A 16,073-nucleotide genomic window follows, 5' to 3' on the forward strand; every position below is an offset into this window, starting at 1 on the left:
CCATCCGGCCTATCATCTGCCCCCCCTCTGGCTGCCTAGCGAGCAAGAGATAGTGGACGAGAGACGGGAGCCTAGGCCTGGAGTTGCTGTAGCACCTGCGGAGAAAAAAAAAAATGACCTGAAAAAAATTCAGATAGGCCGTTGAGATTGGCAGCATACAGTACCTAGGCCTGCTGCTAGCACCAAGTGAAGAAAAAAAAAAAAATACAAAGCGTGGCGTTGACTGGCTGAGGTATCGCGGTACCCCGCTTCCTGCGAAGCCGATTTTGCGCTCTGGTCTGCTGGCATCACCAACCGAAAACCACCACACACTCGCACACACCACACACAACCCTCGATCCGCCTCGACGCCGCTGGTTTCCCCCTTCTTTCTCCCCCCTTCAGCCACGTCCTCGTGTCCTATAACCTTTCGCAGCCTACGGTCCCGCCTCCAGAGGTCTCGCGTCCCTGAGTACCAAACGATAGAAACAAGACTGCTATCTTTGTCGTGCTGCCTCCTCCCCTCCTCGACGCTTTTCCTCCCCCTCGATCGCTTTCCCGGCCCTCGTGAGACGTCGCAGCCATGGGCCAAACCCTCTCGGAGCCCGTTGTCGAAAAGGTGCGTGTCCGAGATGCGATGCCTCCCCTCGAGTGGCCGCTATTGCACCTTGTTGCTTCGCCTTGAGCGCTCCATACCGCCCTCGTTATAGCCCCTCGTTATAGCCCCTCATGATACTCTGCTGTTTTCCTGTGTTGGTGTTCCGCTGCTGTGCTGGCGGCGTCTCGCGACTCGTTGATTGCGTGGGCGATATCAAGAAAAGGCTTGCGTGGCCTTTGTTCTGCCAGCTCTCCCGCAACTCTTGCTGCGGCTTTGCCAGCTGTCCTGCCGCCATGATGGCATCAAGTCACGGCCCATCACTGTCAAAGCCCACGCAGGACCCCGCCGCGTGCAGCTTGTCCGTTCCTTGCTCGTGCCTTGCTTCTCCATCTTGTCCAGAGCCATCACATCCGTCTCCTCTCTCTCTCTCTCTCGACTGCTCTCGCAGTGGCTGACACCTCCGTCTTCATCATGATCTAGACTTCCGAAAAGGGCGAGGATGACAGACTCATCTACGGCGTGTCCGCCATGCAGGGCTGGCGCATCAGCATGGAGGACGCTCACACGGCTGAGCTGAATCTCCCCCCACCTGACAACGACACCAAGACGCACCCCGACAGGCTGTCCTTTTTCGGAGTCTTCGACGGACACGGAGGAGACAAAGTAGCGTTATTCGCAGGCGAGAACATTCACAACATTGTTTTCAAGCAGGAGAGCTTCAAATCCGGTGATTACGCTCAGGGTCTCAAGGACGGCTTTCTCGCTACGGATCGGGCTATTCTCAACGGTACGCGACTCCATGGCTATCTATCATATTCCTCGTCTGCTTTGCGCTATGCGAGATGGGGGCATATTTGGCTTGCGCAACCATATTGCTCTTTTCTCTCCGTGCATCATCTTTCATTTATCCCTCACGTGCCAAACTCTCTGCTAACTATGCTGTCTCTTTGTTTACAGACCCCAAATACGAAGAGGAAGTCTCTGGCTGCACTGCCTGCGTCACCCTGATTGCCGGAAACAAACTATATGTCGTACGTCTCCCTACACACTACGACGATCTCTCGCGGCTCGAGTTAACAATGCATCCCTTGTGTAGGCCAACGCCGGTGATTCTCGAAGCGTGCTGGGCATCAAGGGACGGGCCAAACCCCTATCCAACGACCACAAGCCTCAGCTTGAAAGTTTGTGCATCCATTGAGTCAGTGCTTAAGAGGGGCAATACTGACTGCGTGCCCTTGCGGTTTACAGCGGAGAAGAACCGAATCACAGCCGCTGGCGGTTTCGTCGACTTTGGCCGAGTCAACGGCAATCTGGCTCTGTCGCGTGCCATTGGCGACTTTGAATTCAAGAAGAGCGCCGAGCTGTCCCCCGAAAACCAGATCGTTACCGCCTTTCCCGATGTCGAGGTGCACGAGCTTACAGAGGAGGACGAGTTCCTGGTGATTGCCTGTGACGGTGAGTGAGATTCGGCAAACCTTGACGACTATCTAGGGGCACGGATATGTTGAACCTTGTGGACTGGTGGGCATTTGGACTGATTCATTCAACTCTGGCCAGGTATCTGGGATTGCCAATCTTCCCAGGCTGTTGTTGAGTTTGTGCGACGAGGCATCGCCGCCAAGCAGGACCTTGACAAGATCTGCGAGAACATGATGGACAACTGCCTTGCGTCCAACTCAGAAACGGGTGGCGTCGGCTGCGACAACATGACCATGGTCATCATCGGCTTCCTGCACGGCAAGACCAAGGAGGAGTGGTATGACGAAATTGCCAAGAGAGTGGCCAACGGAGACGGCCCCTGTGCCCCCCCGGAATATGGTACGAGCGAGCCGTTCCCCTGCTTCTCACAAGCACGCATAGACGCGGAGCTGAAAGACTGACTGCATGTGTTACCCCCCCGCAGCCGAGTTCCGCGGTCCCGGCGTTCACCACAACTACGAAGACAGCGACAGCGGCTACGACGTCGACGCCGACAGCGGCGGCAAGTTTAGCCTTGCCGGATCCCGGGGTCGCATCATCTTCCTGGGCGACGGCACCGAAGTCCTGACGGGCTCCGACGACACGGAGATGTTTGACAATGCTGACGAGGACAAGGACCTTGCGAGCCAGGTGCCCAAGAGCTCCGGCAAGACCGATGCAAAGGAGGAGACAGAGGCCAAGCCGGCACCAGAGGCGGAGTCGTCCAAACCCGCGGATGGGTCGGAGAAGAAGCAAGACGAAAAGACACCCGAGGAGAGTAAGAAGGATTAGGTGGTCCTCTTGAATTCTTTGGGCTCGTCTCCTTGAAGCCCCGCGCTGGTGTTGTTGATGGCGTGTGTTTGTGTGTACGTGTGGCATAATTCTTTTTTCTTCCCATCACCGCTACTCAAAAAACCCCAGGCGTGAGGGCATTTTTAAATCGCATAGGGAGTGGGGGAGAGACGGGAGAGGCTCTGGAACGAAACATTCTGGGAGACAAGGCAGAGAGCGTAGGGGCGGTTTAGACATTGAGTGTTGCTCGTTACACGGTTTCCTCTTCTATCGTTGTTGATATTCGGTGTACCGGTGGTATGATATTTGGATCAAAGGAGAGTTGGGTCTTTTGCAGCAGCATCACGGACTTCGTTTTGACGCCTCCTTTTTTTCCCCACACACGGATCATGTCGTCTTCCTTCTGCCTCGACTCTTTTTTTTTTTCTCTCTCTCTCTCCTTCTCTCAATTTTCTTTTTCTTCTTTTTTTTTTTCCTGTTTGTTCGCTGTTCCAGGACCCAGTATAACATTTCTGATACCCAACCAACCTTGTCCAACTATGGTCCCCTATATGAATCTATTTCGGGTGACATTGATGATGCGTATGTTGTACGTCTGTGTGCGGCTCTGGGATCTTGAGGCTATGCTATGAAGTGGAGTGTGTTGAGCGTCGACTCTATCACCGTGCAGAAAGGTGTCGATGGAATGGGAAAAGTTTCTTTGGGGTTTGGTATGATAGCAAAGTTAGTAGAAGTTTGGAAGTTTGAAGTGTTACGGGCGAATTTGGCACGTGAATGGGCGTAGAGAGGAGGACAGTTCTGGAGAAGGGTGTATGATACACATATATTTGTTACAATATGCAGCAATCCACGTCGTTCTACTAGTATACAAGGGCGATATTTCATACAACGAAAAGAAAGGGGCAATGACGAATCCCACGATGCCTTGGCTTCATACCATATCATACCATATCAAATCATACCGACCGGTCAACAACACCTTTCCCAAATGCTCCTCCATGTGCCAAAGTACCCATCAAACGTATCTTTTGTGTCATAAAGATGCTTCCTCAACAGCAGCAGCAGCAGCAGAAGAAGAAGAAGAAGAAGAAGAAGAAGAAGAAAAACTGTTCAAGTGCTGCCTTTTTGCTGCTGCACAACATCATGCCCATGGCCAGACTTGTTCGCATGTCGATCCAGCCACTCCCGGGCCTTCCTCTCCTTCTCCTCATCCCACCTCCTGACCATGGTGCGCGGATCAAAGGTCCACGTCAGAAAGACATTCACCGGCTTCTTCTCGTCGCCCTCGACCCTCTCCATCCGCAGGGCCATGTCCTGCTTGGCGTCGTGCGCGCCCTCGTAAGTGAAGCTCTCGGGGAAGTCGAGCCTCAGCTGCAGCGGTCGGTCCTTTGTCCGCTGCGCCAGGTCGAGCATCTTGGCGAGCGGCTTGGACGGCTTGTAGCCCTCGCAGGCCGTGTTGATGGCCCATTCCACGCGGCTGACGACACGGGAGATGCCCTGGGCCTTGTTCTCCATGAGCAGGCGGCCCATTTCCTTCGTCATGATGAAGGGCCTCTGCTCGAGCCAGAAGGCGTCCTTGGCGTGGCCGAGGAGCAGGCGGCGGAGAATGACGCGCGTCACGTCTCGCAGCTTGTACTCGAGCGCGGCGTAAAAGACGGCCACGCCGAGGGCGTGCGGGAGGTGCAGCCGGATGGCCAGGCGGATCACGTACTGGTACGTCAGGTGGTCCGCCTCGCAGCCCGACTCGTGCAGCTTGGTGAGCGCCCAGATGGCCGTGTCCCAGTCCTTGTAGACGAGGCACTTTTCGAGCACCAGGTTGATGGTGTCGGTGCCCACCTTGCGGCCGTCCTCGGACTGCTTCTCGATGAGGCCCCGGAAGTCGTCGAAGCGGCGGTGGTCCCGCTCGTGGAACCGGAAGAACTCGGTCAGGATGCTGTTCATGGCGTCCGTGGTGAACCAGTCGTCCCCGTAGCGCGACTTTTGCTCCGCCATGAAGGCGTCGAGTCGCTTGCCGGAGCGGAACGCAACGTAGGCGTCGTGCGTGGCCATGATCCTGGCGATGCCTCTGCGGGTGGCCGGGTCGTTAAACAGCCCCAGGTCGTACATTGCGACAATGATTTGCCGCCTCTCCATTTCCTTTTCGACCAGCTCGAGGAACAACAACCACGTCCGAGCGTTGGGCTGGAAGTAGCGCTGCTGCATCTTGAGGAGCAGCTTGTGGAAAAAGGCAACGTCGCGCTTGGTGACGTAGCCCTCGAGCATGATGTTGTAGGCCTCGGTATCCAGGGGTATGCCCCATTCCTCGGCCAGAGTCAGCAGCCGATCCGCGTCGGCTCGGTGGCCCCCTTTCTGTGCCATGAAGGACATGGCCATCTTGAGGATCGACGGCGTGATGTAGGGCTTGGCGCCAGCGTCCGTGAGCGCAGCCATGATGAGCTGGACTCTGATGCCATCCGTGTCGACAAAGGTGCCGTCCTTCTCCGGCTTCGCATAGTAGCGCAGGGCGAGGTGCGGACGAAGCCGGCCGCAGACAAGCATCCGGATGTAGCCGTCGAGGTTCTCCATCGTCCACTGCTCCGGCCGGGGCGCCTCCTCGTACGGTACATCGACCCAGTACGTCTGGTACTCCTGGTGTACCCAGATGTTGTCCTGCTTGTCGTCGGGTATGAGCGCTCCGCCCTCCGCCGCGCCCTCGATGCCCGGCCAGAGGCGCTGCACCTCGTACCCAAAGGCCGCAACCTCTCCGAGCTTGTACACCTCGACGTCCTTGCACGCGGCCACCAGCTCCTCCGCGGCGTTGGCCAGCACCGAGCTCTTCCCCCGCAGGATGATGGCGCAAGGGTCCTGGTGGTCCGACGAGACGCGCAGCTTGGCGAGCAAGCCCGTCGTCGAGTCCACAAACTCAATCTTCTTGCTGCCCAGCTCCAGCGCCCACGACTTGGGCAGGACGATGCGCATGGCGGCCATGCTCGACGGCTCGCTGCGCCTCGTCATCATCCTCTTGAGCAGGTTGAACGTCTCGCTCCAGTCCGGGATGCCATGGCCAAAGTGCCGCCAGATGTCGTCGAAGGCGACCTGCACTCTCGCCACCCGCAGCGCGTGCGTCCTGCTCTCCTTGGCCGCGTGGGCGGACGGATAGTCGCGCACCGTGGGCACGTACGGCGAGGCCAGCTTCCGCTCTGCCTGGCGCAGCCGCTCGGGGCTCTTTTCCTGGAAGGCCTGTCTAAACATGCGGTTCCGGGCGTTGTTGGCGTGTGCCTCTGCTGCCGCCTCTTTTACAGGCAGGATGGATGCATCGGGGAAGCCTATCTCAGCTGCTGCTGATTCTGCTGATGATTCCGCTGCTGTTGCTGCTGCTGCTTCTTGTGCTTCTGCTTCCACTTGAGCAGCTCGCGGTCCCTCAGCAGCAGCAGAGTCACTCGTCAAGGCCACTGAAGACGCAAGGCGCCGGTTCGAGGAGAGCCCCAAAGGCGCTGCTGCAGAGCGCCATGGCAGAGGGCGAGGCGGGCGAGGCGGGAAAGAGGCAGGCGAGCGGATGAATTGGGACCGAGTCCTCCAAATCGACTTGATCCCTTGGAACATTGGTCATGAGGTGCGCATTGTTGTTTGCTTCATGTCACAGCAGAGGGAGAAGAAGCGCGAGTTTCGTAGCGGTAGATATAATACATCGGGACCTGCACGACCGATAAGCGCCGATAAGAGAATTCCGATCTGCTGCCTTTTTTTCTCTGGCTTTTGCAGGGGATCACGTGCCAGTCGTCACCTCATACCTACAGACGTCTCAAGATGCTAACCTACAGCTATGTACCTCTATATTGATACGTAGAAGATGTCATGTCGACCGTAAGAGAGCTGCTCGAGTTTAGGAACATTATGAACATCTTGAATTAGTAGTGGTAAACCTCTACACTACCATGATCTGGACTTCCATCACCAGATGCTGTGCTCTTTTGCAGACAGATGCCTCGGCTGTAAATATATCAAACCATCAACCCCCCCTGACCTGCCCATATATAACGCCAGTCCACCGGTATCATGTACGACCTATACTCTTCATATCATGCGTAAAACCCAAACCCGTCTCTTTTCTCAAAAAAAAAAAAAAAACAAAGGGTATATGTGCAGACTTGCTAGTCTCAACGCTGCGGCATCTTGCCGTTCCGGGGCGGCTCTGGAGCACTCTTATCCAGGCCCTGCCACGGGTCGCTTCCCAGCCCCTCGCAAGAGTCGACCACGTCTCGCAGCTCTCCGCTCTCGGCCATCTGCTTCACGTCGCTCCAGTAAGCCAGCCTGCAGACCTCCTCTTCGGCGTGCTTGGTAGCCGCATCGAGCGCCTCTTTGCGTCGCTTCAGCTCCGGACTCTTGTCCTCTTCGCATGCCTTGGCGATCTCGTCATGCTTCTGCATGAGGTACGATAGCAACTCCCTGCGCGATTGCTGGAACACAAACAGAGACATTATCTCGTGCATCCCATGCTGCAGCTCCGAGAGATCTATGGCGTGTTCCATGTAGTTCTCGATGGCTTCCCTCTTCTCCCGGTCAATCCTGGCAGCGCGCAGGGCCTGCAGGAGCATGTCCATGTCCTCGGTGTCCGGCCGCTCTCGGCTGTGCCCGGCAGGCGGTGCCTGTGTCAGGCTAGCCTTGCTCGGGACCTTGCTCGGGACCTGACTGCCGGATACACTGCCAGACAGAGGCGGGCCGACCACGGACAACGGGTGAAGCTTGAAGTAGTCGACTCCCGCAAGCAAGATTGGATCGGAGGGCAGGTCTTCGGGCCGCTTCTTTGCCCTCATGCGAATCCAAATGCGGCGCCTGACAAATGAGTTCCACCATGTTGGCCCATGCCAGGAGAATGGCCTCTGAAAGGCAAAGGAATACTCCCAGCCGCCCTCGTCCGTGCCGTCCTCTTGATAGACCCGCCATTCGGGCCATACCCACTCCCATGAAGGATCGGGCACTTGGGCCGTGTAAATGTCCGTGGGGGATGGATGGTGATATGCGTTGGCTGTGAAGATTAGCTTGTTAGATGTTTCAATTCGTTCGCATTGGCTGCTGTTGTGCGTGTTCACTTACTCCAGGGGGTGGGATCAAGACAACCAAGAGCTGCGCTGGAAAACAGAGCAACGCCACACATGAAGCCTCCTCTTTCATTTTCGTAGAGAATGTCTATGGCAGTCTCTCGCTTCTCCCTCGACTTTGGCCGTGAGCGGGTATCCCAGTTTGACGTGTGCTGCGATTCGTCGACGCTTGGAGCTGCCACAGAGAGTCAGCCTACCGCTCTTGTATCTGGGAACAGACTCAACCTACCGCGAATCTCAATCGACGGCTGCACACCAGACTGTGACGGGCCCAATTCGCTTGTAGTCTCCAATGCAGTCGTTTGGTATGTTGTGCCGCCATCTTTGCCCTTTGATGTACTCGGGTGCAGAGGTGCGTGATCTCGGCGCTCCGTCTCGCCATCGTCTGGCGGCTGGTGCTGGGCCTGCTCCGTCTCTGGCCCCCTGTCTGGAAGCAGCTGCGTCGAAGTATTGGTGGGAGCCAGCTCGCCGCCTCCGGAGACAGAGCTCGTGGGTCGCAGCGACTGGGCCGCTTCATCGTCCGTGAGTGTGATTTCGTGGTCATAGTCACCCGGCTGCAGGGTTGCAGCGCGGCGAGAGCCGTGCATCTTGCTTGTCGTTGTCAGCAAGACATGAGAGTCGTCGCAGGAGACTCTTGCCGGTTACGGCTGTCGAACAGTGACCGTATATGGTGCGCAGTGCGAGATTTGGCCAGATGAAGAGCGTTTGGGACAGGTCGAGATCGGACGGCAGAAGGGATTGGAGTTCACGTCACCGACTAACAGCAGCTGGAGGCGCGTGCAAGAGAAAAGCCACGATGCATCACCTCGGTGTTTCAAGCATTCATTGGCCCGTCCAGACTCCAACGAGAAAGGGAAAAAAAAAAAAAAGGGACGTGGAGGAAGGGATCACCAGTACAAAGAAACCAGGAACGCTCCAACAAGGAGAGAAGCAAGAGGGAGGGCTATTGTGTGGGAAAGGAGGGAAAAGCGCAGGACAGCTGAAGGCAACAGGCGGCGCTTCCAAGTTGTTTCTCTTTTTTACTGCTTTGGGCTACCGATGGCGCGACTGAGTGGGGGAGGGAGAAGCACGATTAGACATCTAATGTAGGTAGGTAGACAGTAGATTGAACAAGCCAATGCATGTCAGCTGTGATTCACAAGTACCAGCATATTTGATTCACGAAATAAGGTAGCCATTCAATGCCTGCAAGAGACCAATATCTTGCCTGCTCTTGTTGTGCCAAGCGCACATGCTTGAGGCCATCGTTGCTATTCTCCAGCCTTGTTTGGCTCAGCTGGAGGCTTCAATGATGTAATGGCGGCTACAGGCGGCGCGCTAGATGTAGATGGGTGCTTACATTAGCACTTCCATCCCATCTCTAGCACGATTTGCTGCCCGTTTCAGCACGCAAGGACCTGGACAGGCACCGGAAGAGCAATCCTTTCAGTGGAGTCAATCGCGGCTTCGATCTACCTTACATACCTAGGTACATTGAACGCCAACGGAGTGTTTAGCATGTGCATCGATGATAATACTCGACATTGCCATCATCCCTGTTGACCATTTATATAACTATAAATCTTCTTGATCACCATATTCTTGATTACGTGTTGATTTATACTTTAAAGTGCTGTAATAATAATCGACACTCTTTCAAAAGAATCATTCAATAATCATTCATCTCTCGATATACTACTAGCACAAGCAACCCGTACCCAAATCCGGGGTACTCTACCGTACTTGTACTTGCCGCCCCGCTCCCTCTGCCACACTACGTCATGTATATCCACGACCAATGCCTTGCATCACCATCACGAACCTCTTGCACTCCAGCGCCTTGTCGCCCATAAATGCACGGGAAAAGGGCGTGCGTCATAATGAAGTAGGTACTTTACATACACACAACGTCAACGCGTTGCGAGTAATAGAGTACCTTAGATGGATAGGCAGGTATCATTCGATTTGTACCTAAGTTGTTCGCTAGCAACCAACTATACATACCTTACCGTCCAAAGCCCACGCAATAACCAAGGTTGTTCGTTTTCAGCTAGCACATACCTTACCTACCGCAGGGTAACAACCTGATTTCCTCGTGGTTTCCTCCATCTTGTTCCCATTCTTCTTCTTTCCCCTTTGCGCTATCTGCCTATATATAATCGATAAGAGCTTGTCAGTTCCCTTAAAACATCTCCAATTCGCCACTCTCATCAGCATCATCACCTTTTCACCTCCCATATCCTCATCAACCACCACAACCACCACAAACACGCGCAAAGCAACACTCTCACCAAACAACCACCACACACACACACACAGACACACATCACAGCCCTCTCCAAACAAAAATGTCAACCAAGTCACGAATGCCCCTGATCCTCGGCCTCGGCGCCGCCGGCGGAATCGGATACTACCTCTACGGCGCCGGCGGCAACGCAAAGGCCGCCGAGAAGAAGTTTGAGAGTACGTCAAAATCCACACACACACCCCCAAACCGACCAAAAACCATTCTCCCGTATACATATATATATGATGAACCATCCGATCACTAACCAGCCATTGTCTTGCTTTTTGTCAAAAAAACAGGCGACGCAGACCGAGCCTCGGCGAAAATCAGATCCCACCTCCCCGGCAACTCTCCCAACGCCGAAAAGGAATTCAAGGGCTACGGCCAGGAAGCCGGCGCCAAGATTGACAAGGCTGTGCGTCAACCCCCCATCTGTTCTTCACTTTTTTTATTCAATAATCCATTTTCTGTACATTAAAGCTAACCATGGCATTTTTTTTTTTTTACAATTCATAGTGGGCCGAAGCCGATAGGGAAGCTACCAAGCTCAAGAAGGAGGCCGAGGCATACGCCAAGGACGCCAAAAGCGAAGCCCTCAAAGCCGTCGACAAGTTTGACCGCAAGGTGGAGGACGGTGCGGCCAAGGCAAAGGGTGGTATCTCGAGCTGGTTCGGCGGCAGCAAGTAATTTAACAACACACCATATAATAATCAACAAAGAGAAGCAAGACTGCTGAAAAGGGAGAATTTGGGGGGAAACGACGCCTGTGATCCCCAGAGTCGCAGCAGAGAGACTTGTGATTCGTCCTTTTGTTTTCTTGTTGAACGGGAAGAGAGAAAATACCTTGGGGTTTGTGAGCAAACCAAACACTACTAGTAATTGAGTCATTTCGTTTTTCTGTTTCTACCGGAATGTCTACTCTCTCAAAGTGAACGCATAGGTACACATCATGGTTGTTCTGAACAGCCTGACCAACCGCCAGTCGAAGAACCGGCGCTCTCAAGGAAGAACATAAAGAAGATGATCAAAAAGCATCCCGGCCCTAGTCTCAAAACTCCCATGCCATTTCTGAAAACCAAATGGACGCCCCTTGTAAGCTAAAACAAGCAAGAAAGAATAAAAAGATAATCACTGCTCCAACTCCGCCGCAACGAGCTTGAGAATCTCCTCGACGCTCTTCTTCGCATTCTTGGGGTTCTTGGCCACGGCCTGCCACACCTCCCCGTGCCTCGGCTCGTTGAGCACGCACTTGGTCACCATATCCGCCCTCTTCTCCTCCGTGCCGTGCTGCACCAGAAACTTGTAGTACCACGCCCAGCTGTCGCCCCGGTCCGCGTCCAGCACGAGCGCCTTCTCGAACCAGCTCTGCGCCTTCTCCAGCTTGCGGTCCGCCCAAAAGATGCGCGCGACGGCCACAAACAGGATCGGGTCGTTGTCCACCTTCTTGATGGCCTCGAGGCTGCGCGGCTTGCGCTGCGTGCGAGGCTCCAGGTGCCAGATCTGCTCGACCCACAGCAGGCCGCTCTTGGGCACCTCCTGCAGCGCCTTGGCCATGAGCGACTTGGCCTGGGCCATGTTGCCGGCGCGGCGCTCGAGGCGGACCGACTCGCACCAGAGCTCCCCGTTCTTGGGCACGGCCAGCCGCGCTCGGTCGAGGACCGAACGCGCCTTGACAATCAGCCCGGCGTTCTCCTCCAGCCGGGAATAGAGGAGCCACAGGGGCACCGATCGGGGGACGGCCTTGACGCCTGCGGCGTAGGCTTCCCGAGCCTGGCCCGTCTTGCCCAGGTCCTCGTAGATCTGGCCCTTGAGCATCCACAGCTTGGCGGCGGCAGGGAAGAGCTGCAGTGCCTGGAGCACAAGGTCGAGCGCTGTCTCGACGTTGCCTAGCACACGCTCAAAGACGACGCTCTTCATCCAGACACGATCTGTGGGCGCCTGTTCCCGTGCAACCTCGAGCAGTTTCCGGGCCTGCTCCTCATTGCCGTTCTCCGACTCCAGCTTGACGGCAGCCAGCCAAATGTCTTCGTTGTTTGGGTTCTGGTTGAAGGCTCGCTTGAGCACCAGCCTGGCATTGTCCACGTCTCCCGACTGCCACTTCTCCTTGGCCAGCATCATCCACAGGTCCTCGCTCTTGGGGCACGCCTCCACCGCCTTCTCCAGCACCTGCCACAGGGACTCGCGCGTTCCGTGATTCCGCTCGAGATCCGCCGCGGCCATCCACATGGTCCGGCTGTTGACGAAAACGCGCAGTGCGTAGGCATAGATGGCCCTCGCGGTTTCGTATTTGCCTCTGTTGATGCTCGCCCTAGCGTCCTCTGCCCATGTGTCCTTGCGATCATCGTCTTCGTCCAGTCCCCAACCCAGCGTCTCCTGGATAATGTTCTGGCAGGTGATGATGGCGCCCTCTTCTTCGCACTTCTCCGCCTCGGCGATCCATTCCTCGCGCTTGGGCATGGCTGACTCCTTTGCCAAAACTTGGACGGCGCGCTTCATCACAGCGCTCTTGTGGCCTTGGCCAAGCTGCTCCTGGAGACGAGCAGCGGCAATCCAGATCTCGTGGGACGTAGGGACGGCCTTTCGAGCCTTGTTCAGGACCTTTTGTGCATTCTCCGGGGTTTCTAGCCGTGCCAAAGCAAGCCACAGGTCTACAGACAGCGGAATGAGTTCCGTAGCCTTTGCCAGCATCAACTTGGCGTCTTCGGGGTCGTCTTCCAGATTCACGGCCTCCTTCCACAGCGCTTCCGACTCTGGGATATGGTCTAGCGCCTGCCGGATAACTCTCTTCTTGTGGCTGGGAATGTTTTCCAGCCTCATCGCCTCGACCCAAAGCCGAACAGATCTAGGGTTGGCTTCGATGGCCCGTCGTGCAATGATTTTGCTGTTTGGTGAATCGTGGTTGAGCCGAATGTTTTCCAGCCATGCGTCTTCACTCTTGGGACACCGCGTGCATCCCTGGTCGATCGTCTTCCGCGCCGCCACAATCTTGCCTGCCAGCTCTTCCAGTCGAGCCGCAGCGATCCAGCCCAGGGCATTGTTCGGGTTCGTCTTGACGACGGACTGGAGCAGCTCTCGTACTCGGTTGATGTCGCCAACCTGGGCCTGTGACTCGTTGACCTGCATCTTGTTGAGGCTCGTGATGTATCCCTGCGCATCGATGCTCGTCGAGCTTCCAATGACGGAGGCGTCACCGGCCGTCTGGGACGCCTGCTCCAGCCTTGACTTGAGCACTCTGTCGCGGGCGGCACCGATCTGGGCGAAATTGGTCATTGTGCCGTCGGATGCGTCCGTCGTGCTCGTCGCTGCCCCGTCGTCCACGACCGTCGTGCCCATCTCGCCCGAGTCCCTCGCCGCCGCAAGCACACTGTCCGGCACCGCGTAGAAGCGCTGTCGCAGCGCCTGCTTGCTCCGCCGATTCTTGCCGGTCAAGTCTCCCACCTCGGGCAGGTTGGCCCAGTCCTCGTCCGAGACCGTGGCCAGCGCGCGCTTGAGGTCCGAAAACTGCTGCTGGATCTTGGGGTTGTTCCTCTCGTACTCCTCCCGCTCGGCCTTCTCGCGGGCCTCTCGCTGCCGTTTCCGCCGGTCCATTCGCTCGTCTACCCATTCCCAGATCTTATCTGCCTCCTCGTCCTCCTTGTCGTAGACTCCACCGGCGAACAGCCCTACTTCGTTGTCGGGGTCCTGGTACCGCTCGTCGTCTTCCTCCTCCTCCTTTTCCTTGCCCTTCTTGCCATCGGGGACGAGGCCGAGCTGTGCAGCGCGCTTCGCGAGCGCCTCCTTGATCTGATCCTCGCTGGGGCCGTCACGAGCAGGGCCAAGATCGGATCGGGTTGTGAAGCCGGTGGCACCTCGACCCAGACCGGCGACGTAGTTCTCTGGAGCCGGCTGGCTCAGAAAGTCGCGTCGGGACGTCATCGCTCTGGCGTCTTGGGCGTGATTGCGGGTGGGTGGTGGAGAGAAAAAAGGAATGATGGTTGAGAGAGAGCAGCAGAAAAGCCACTGTCGCGAGGCAACAATGAAGTAAGTAGCCTTCCAGGTTGCCGTAGGTGTGCAAAGGCAGCTTTTGCCACGTGAAGATTCCGGGCCAGTGGCGCGCAATCCGGGTTACAAATTGACACCCGCTCTACAGATCTAGCACTTGCCTTTCCGCTTATCGATAATTCCGCTCTCTGGTAACTTTTTTTTCCCCTTCTGAAGAAAAGTCTCCCGCCCAATACCTACCTATCATCACCCCTCCCCCCCTCCCCACGATATCGCAAACCGGCGCTCCTCGAAATACATTCATAGACCCAACTCGCGCCAGATCAAACATCCCATCGCATCAGCCTCCCCAAAGAGAAGATGGCCAAAGCCGAAAAGGGGAAGCGCAACAACGCTTCCAGCGGCCCCTACGAGAAGCCCAGCGGAAAGAGCTCCAAGACCAACAACGTCTTCAAGTTCAACACCAACTTTGGCCAGCACATCCTCAAGAACCCCGGCGTCTCGGACGCCATTGTCCAGAAGGCCTTCCTCAAGCCCACAGACACCGTCCTCGAGGTCGGCCCCGGCACGGGCAACTTGACGGTGCGCATCCTCGAGCAGGCCAAGAAATGCATCTGCGTCGAGCTCGATCCCAGGATGGCGGCCGAGGTCACCAAGCGAGTGCAGGGGAAGCCCGAGCAGCGCAAGCTCGAGGTCCTGCTGGGCGACGTGATCAAGACGGAGCTGCCGGCCTTTGACGTTTGCATCTCAAATACCCCCTATCAGGTATATATATGCTCTTGGTTCCCCCCTCGTGGCCTTCATCTCGACTCGCCATGCGTCGTTTCACAGACAAAATAACTAACCTCGATCTTTGTACAAAACCAGATCTCCAGCCCCCTCGTCTTCAAGCTCCTCTCCATGCCCAACCCCCCGCGCTGCTCCGTCCTCATGTTCCAGCGCGAGTTCGCCCTCCGGCTGACGGCCCGCCCCGGCGACGCCCTCTACTGCCGCCTCTCCGTCAACGCCCAGTTCTGGGCCAAAATCACCCACATCATGAAGGTCGGCAAGAACAACTTCCGCCCGCCGCCCCAGGTCGAGTCGTCGGTCGTGCGCATCGAGCCCAAGATGGGCAAGGACCGGCCCAACGTCAGCTGGGACGAGTGGGACGGCCTGCTGCGCGTGTGCTTTGTCCGCAAGAACAAGACGCTGCGCGCCAGCTGGCTGGGCACCAAGGAGGTCCTCGCCATGGTCGAGCGCAACTACCGCACCTGGTGCGCCATGAACGGCGTCCCCATTGACGAGAGCCTCGTCGAGGGCGCCTCCGACGAGGATGACAACGATGAAGAGATGGACATGGATGAGGCCGCCGACGAGGACGCCGCTGGCATGGACGTCGACGATGCTGCCGACGCAAACGACGACGACGACACGCCCAGCTTCTTCAAGGATTCAAAATCCGCGGGCACCGCCCCCTCCAAGACGAAGAGCAAGCGCAAGAAGACAAAGGTCGCCGAGCTCGTCCGCGAAAAGATTCGCAAGGTGCTCGAGGACGTGACGGAGCTGGCGGACAAGCGCGCGAGCAAGTGCGACGAGAATGACTTTTTGCGCATGCTCTTTGCCTTTAACGAGGAGGGCATTCACTTTTCATGAAACAAAAAAAAACTTGTTACCTGGGCCTTCTTCTTTTTCGTCCTTGAAGTGCCCTATTTATTCTCTTTCTTTTCTTTTGTCTGAGCATTTTTGTTTTGTCTTTTTTTCTTTCTTTCCTTGTTCCCTATAAGAGCCGTTGTGGCTTCAAAGGGGTTTTGAGTCCAAAAACAGGATCGTCACGCCTTTGGCCAACACTGTTGAGGTCTTTGTTAATGATTCACAAAAAAGGGCTGGCGAGGAGGGGCGTTTTAGGAGTTATAAAACATTTATAGGCCATCTGGGAAGCATC

General features: G+C 56.2%; 5 protein-coding genes across 5 annotated transcripts; 3 read left to right on the forward strand and 2 right to left on the reverse strand.

Annotated features, from left to right (window-relative positions):
- Positions 1–332: 332 nt before the first annotated feature.
- On the forward strand, positions 333–3,079 carry ptc2 (serine threonine phosphatase 2). The gene is made up of 7 exons (XM_006968396.1): positions 333–598; positions 1,058–1,364; positions 1,535–1,608; positions 1,674–1,758; positions 1,826–2,032; positions 2,135–2,395; positions 2,481–3,079. The coding sequence occupies exons 1-7, from the start codon at positions 563–565 to the stop codon at positions 2,825–2,827; spliced, it is 1,317 nt and encodes a 438-aa protein (XP_006968458.1). The 5' UTR covers positions 333–562; the 3' UTR covers positions 2,828–3,079.
- Positions 3,080–3,937: 858 nt separating this feature from the next.
- On the reverse strand, positions 3,938–8,495 carry TRIREDRAFT_68106 (uncharacterized protein; the record flags this gene model as incomplete). Its single annotated transcript, XM_006968460.1, has 4 exons — positions 3,938–6,195; positions 6,969–7,832; positions 7,901–8,080; positions 8,135–8,495. Coding segments are annotated over 4 exons (3,663 nt in total), but the record flags the coding sequence as incomplete, so codon positions are not given.
- A 1,743-nt stretch (positions 8,496–10,238) lies between these two features.
- On the forward strand, positions 10,239–11,069 carry TRIREDRAFT_51415 (uncharacterized protein). Its single transcript, XM_006968397.1, has 3 exons — positions 10,239–10,347; positions 10,471–10,586; positions 10,688–11,069. The coding sequence occupies exons 1-3, from the start codon at positions 10,251–10,253 to the stop codon at positions 10,856–10,858; spliced, it is 384 nt and encodes a 127-aa protein (XP_006968459.1). The 5' UTR covers positions 10,239–10,250; the 3' UTR covers positions 10,859–11,069.
- TRIREDRAFT_23118 (uncharacterized protein) lies at positions 11,043–14,086 on the reverse strand (the record flags this gene model as incomplete). Its single annotated transcript, XM_006968360.1, has 1 exon — positions 11,043–14,086. The coding sequence occupies one exon, from the start codon at positions 14,084–14,086 to the stop codon at positions 11,300–11,302; it is 2,787 nt and encodes a 928-aa protein (XP_006968422.1). The 3' UTR covers positions 11,043–11,299.
- Positions 14,087–14,481: 395 nt separating this feature from the next.
- Positions 14,482–15,966, forward strand: TRIREDRAFT_51420 (dimethyladenosine transferase-like protein). Its single transcript, XM_006968398.1, has 3 exons — positions 14,482–14,917; positions 15,020–15,442; positions 15,632–15,966. Exons 1-3 carry the CDS (start codon positions 14,513–14,515, stop codon positions 15,782–15,784), a joined length of 981 nt encoding a protein of 326 aa, XP_006968460.1. The 5' UTR covers positions 14,482–14,512; the 3' UTR covers positions 15,785–15,966.
- The last annotated feature ends 107 nt before the right edge of the window (positions 15,967–16,073 follow it).

This window comes from Trichoderma reesei (genome assembly GCF_000167675.1).
Source record: "Trichoderma reesei QM6a unplaced genomic scaffold TRIREscaffold_23, whole genome shotgun sequence".
NCBI classification, from domain to species: domain Eukaryota; kingdom Fungi; phylum Ascomycota; class Sordariomycetes; order Hypocreales; family Hypocreaceae; genus Trichoderma; species Trichoderma reesei.

What these genes read in the sequence shown, in the direction of transcription:
- TRIREDRAFT_51415 (XM_006968397.1), top strand. Translation starts at nt 10,251, where the DNA reads ATGCCCCTGATCCTCGGCCTCGGCGCCGCCGGCGGAATCGGATACTAC. An exon ending in CGCCGAGAAGAAGTTTGAGA is followed by an intron (nt 10,348 to 10,470) that starts GTACGTCAAAAT and finishes TCAAAAAAACAG; the next exon opens with GCGACGCAGACCGAGCCTCG. An exon ending in GCGCCAAGATTGACAAGGCT is followed by an intron (nt 10,587 to 10,687) that starts GTGCGTCAACCC and finishes TACAATTCATAG; the next exon opens with TGGGCCGAAGCCGATAGGGA.
- TRIREDRAFT_51420 (XM_006968398.1), top strand. Translation starts at nt 14,513, where the DNA reads ATGGCCAAAGCCGAAAAGGGGAAGCGCAACAACGCTTCCAGCGGCCCC. An exon ending in TCTCAAATACCCCCTATCAG is followed by an intron (nt 14,918 to 15,019) that starts GTATATATATGC and finishes GTACAAAACCAG; the next exon opens with ATCTCCAGCCCCCTCGTCTT. An exon ending in TCCCCATTGACGAGAGCCTC is followed by an intron (nt 15,443 to 15,631) that starts GTCGAGGGCGCC and finishes AGCAAGCGCAAG; the next exon opens with AAGACAAAGGTCGCCGAGCT.
- ptc2 (XM_006968396.1), top strand. Translation starts at nt 563, where the DNA reads ATGGGCCAAACCCTCTCGGAGCCCGTTGTCGAAAAG. An exon ending in CGGAGCCCGTTGTCGAAAAG is followed by an intron (nt 599 to 1,057) that starts GTGCGTGTCCGA and finishes ATCATGATCTAG; the next exon opens with ACTTCCGAAAAGGGCGAGGA. An exon ending in CCGGAAACAAACTATATGTC is followed by an intron (nt 1,609 to 1,673) that starts GTACGTCTCCCT and finishes TCCCTTGTGTAG; the next exon opens with GCCAACGCCGGTGATTCTCG.